This window comes from Panthera tigris, chromosome A1, assembly GCF_018350195.1.
Source record: "Panthera tigris isolate Pti1 chromosome A1, P.tigris_Pti1_mat1.1, whole genome shotgun sequence".
Classification (NCBI taxonomy): domain Eukaryota; kingdom Metazoa; phylum Chordata; class Mammalia; order Carnivora; family Felidae; genus Panthera; species Panthera tigris.
This window is the reverse complement of record NC_056660.1, coordinates 83,708,327-83,710,057: the sequence shown is the minus strand read 5'-3', so window position 1 is coordinate 83,710,057 and position 1,731 is coordinate 83,708,327. Positions and strand designations below refer to the sequence as shown.

Genomic DNA, 1,731 nt, shown 5'->3' with positions numbered 1-1,731 from the left:
GGCAGCCAGTGTGGCTGGAGGACAGGGATGAAGGAGAAATTTGGGGAAATAGCCAGAGAAGAAGGGCTTTGGGGGCCCTTTGGGGAGAAGAGATGTTTTTGGACATTTAGTGACAGAGGCGATGAAATATTGCCCTTTGGACAAAGGATGGCTGGAACAGAAACCAGACTGGAGTTTGTTGAGGTGAGGTAGGGGAGTGAAAAGTGGACACTGACAATATGGGCAACTCTTTGAAGAGAAAGGCAGTGGATGGAGGGGAATAAGGGGTTGCCTTTTCACTTCCATTTATGTGGATTTGGGACTCCACTTCTCTTCTCAGGAGGAAATCCTAGAATGGGCTCCTGAAGCCACAGAGATGTCCTAGAGGTGGAAGGCCCCCTCTCCTGAGTGTTAAGCAATCTTACCCATCCCACACTTCCCTATGACATTCTTCATTGCTCCTGTCACTTCCTTGTTCCTGAGACTGTAGATGACAGGATTCAGCATGGGTGTGAGGACTGTATAGAAGATGGACACTACATCATCCTGGCCAGGAGAGTGGTAGGATGCAGGTAACATATAGGTATAGACGAGGGGTCCATAGAAAAGGTTGACAACTGTTAAGTGGGAGGAGCAGGTGGCTAGGGCCTTCCGACGCCCCTCCACAGAGTGCATCCCAAGCACTGCTGCCAAGATGAGGGCATAGGACATAGTGATAAAGGCAATGGGCAGCAGAAGGACTACCACACCTGTCACAAAAAGAACGTGCTCATAGGAGGCTGTGTCAGCACAAACCAGCCTCAGCAGTGAAGGCACCTCGCAGAAAAAGTGTGCAATCTTCCTCGAGCCACAATAGGGGAACTGCAGGGTCAGTGCAGTCTGGATGGAGGCATTGAGAGACCCTCCCAGCCAGGAGGCAGCCACCATGAGCAGACAGGTCTGGTGACTCATGAGTGATGGGTAGCGCAGAGGGTTGCAGATGGCCACATAACGGTCATAGGCCATGAGGGCCAGCAGGAGGCACTCTGTGGCCCCAAAGAACATGAAGAAAAACATTTGTGCCCCACAGCCCACAAATGAGATGCTAGTCCAGCCAAAGAGGAAGCCTGCTATCATCTTGGGGATGGTGACTGAGGTGAAGAAGATGTCCAGAAAAGACAGCTGGCTGAGGAGGAAATACATGGGTGTGTGGAGCCGGGCATCTGCCCAGATCAGGAAAACCATGGCAGTGTTGCCAGCCATGGCAAGTGTGTAGACTACCACAACCATGCTGAAGAGGAACAGGTGCATTGGGCTGTCATTAAAAAGGCTTGTGAGGACAAAGCCGCCGGTGGAGGACTGGTTCCAGGGCTCTCTGCCTGCCTCTTGCCAAGCCTCGCTGTGGGGAAGAAGTAAACCAACTCATCATGGGCTGTAAAGTATCCACTCTGAGTCAGAGAGTGGGGTGATGGATGAAAACAGCAGACAGCGACAATTAAGTGAGCTGACAGAGGGGCTGTGGGAGTTCTTCCTAAAATTTTTTAAAGTTTTTGTAGGTTTGGCATTATTTCATGGTGAAAAAGTACTATAAAAAACATGTCATGCAGCCAAAGCAGTGCTTAGATGAGACTTTTTTCCCATTTTTTTTAGTGTTTATTTATTTTTGAGAGAGACAGAATGCAAGCAGAGGAGGGGCAAAGAGAGAGGGAGACACAGAATCCAAAGTAGGCTCCAGGTTCTGAGCTGTCAGCAGAGAGCCTGAGCAGGGCTTGA

The 1,731-nt window shown here is 50.1% G+C and overlaps 1 protein-coding gene across 1 annotated transcript; it reads right to left on the bottom strand.

Annotated features, from left to right (window-relative positions):
• Positions 1-390: 390 nt before the first annotated feature.
• On the bottom strand, positions 391-1,326 carry LOC102961154 (olfactory receptor 2T1-like). The gene has a single exon (XM_007092961.2). It carries the CDS (start codon positions 1,267-1,269, stop codon positions 391-393), a length of 879 nt encoding a protein of 292 aa, XP_007093023.2. The 5' UTR covers positions 1,270-1,326.
• Positions 1,327-1,731: the final 405 nt, after the last annotated feature.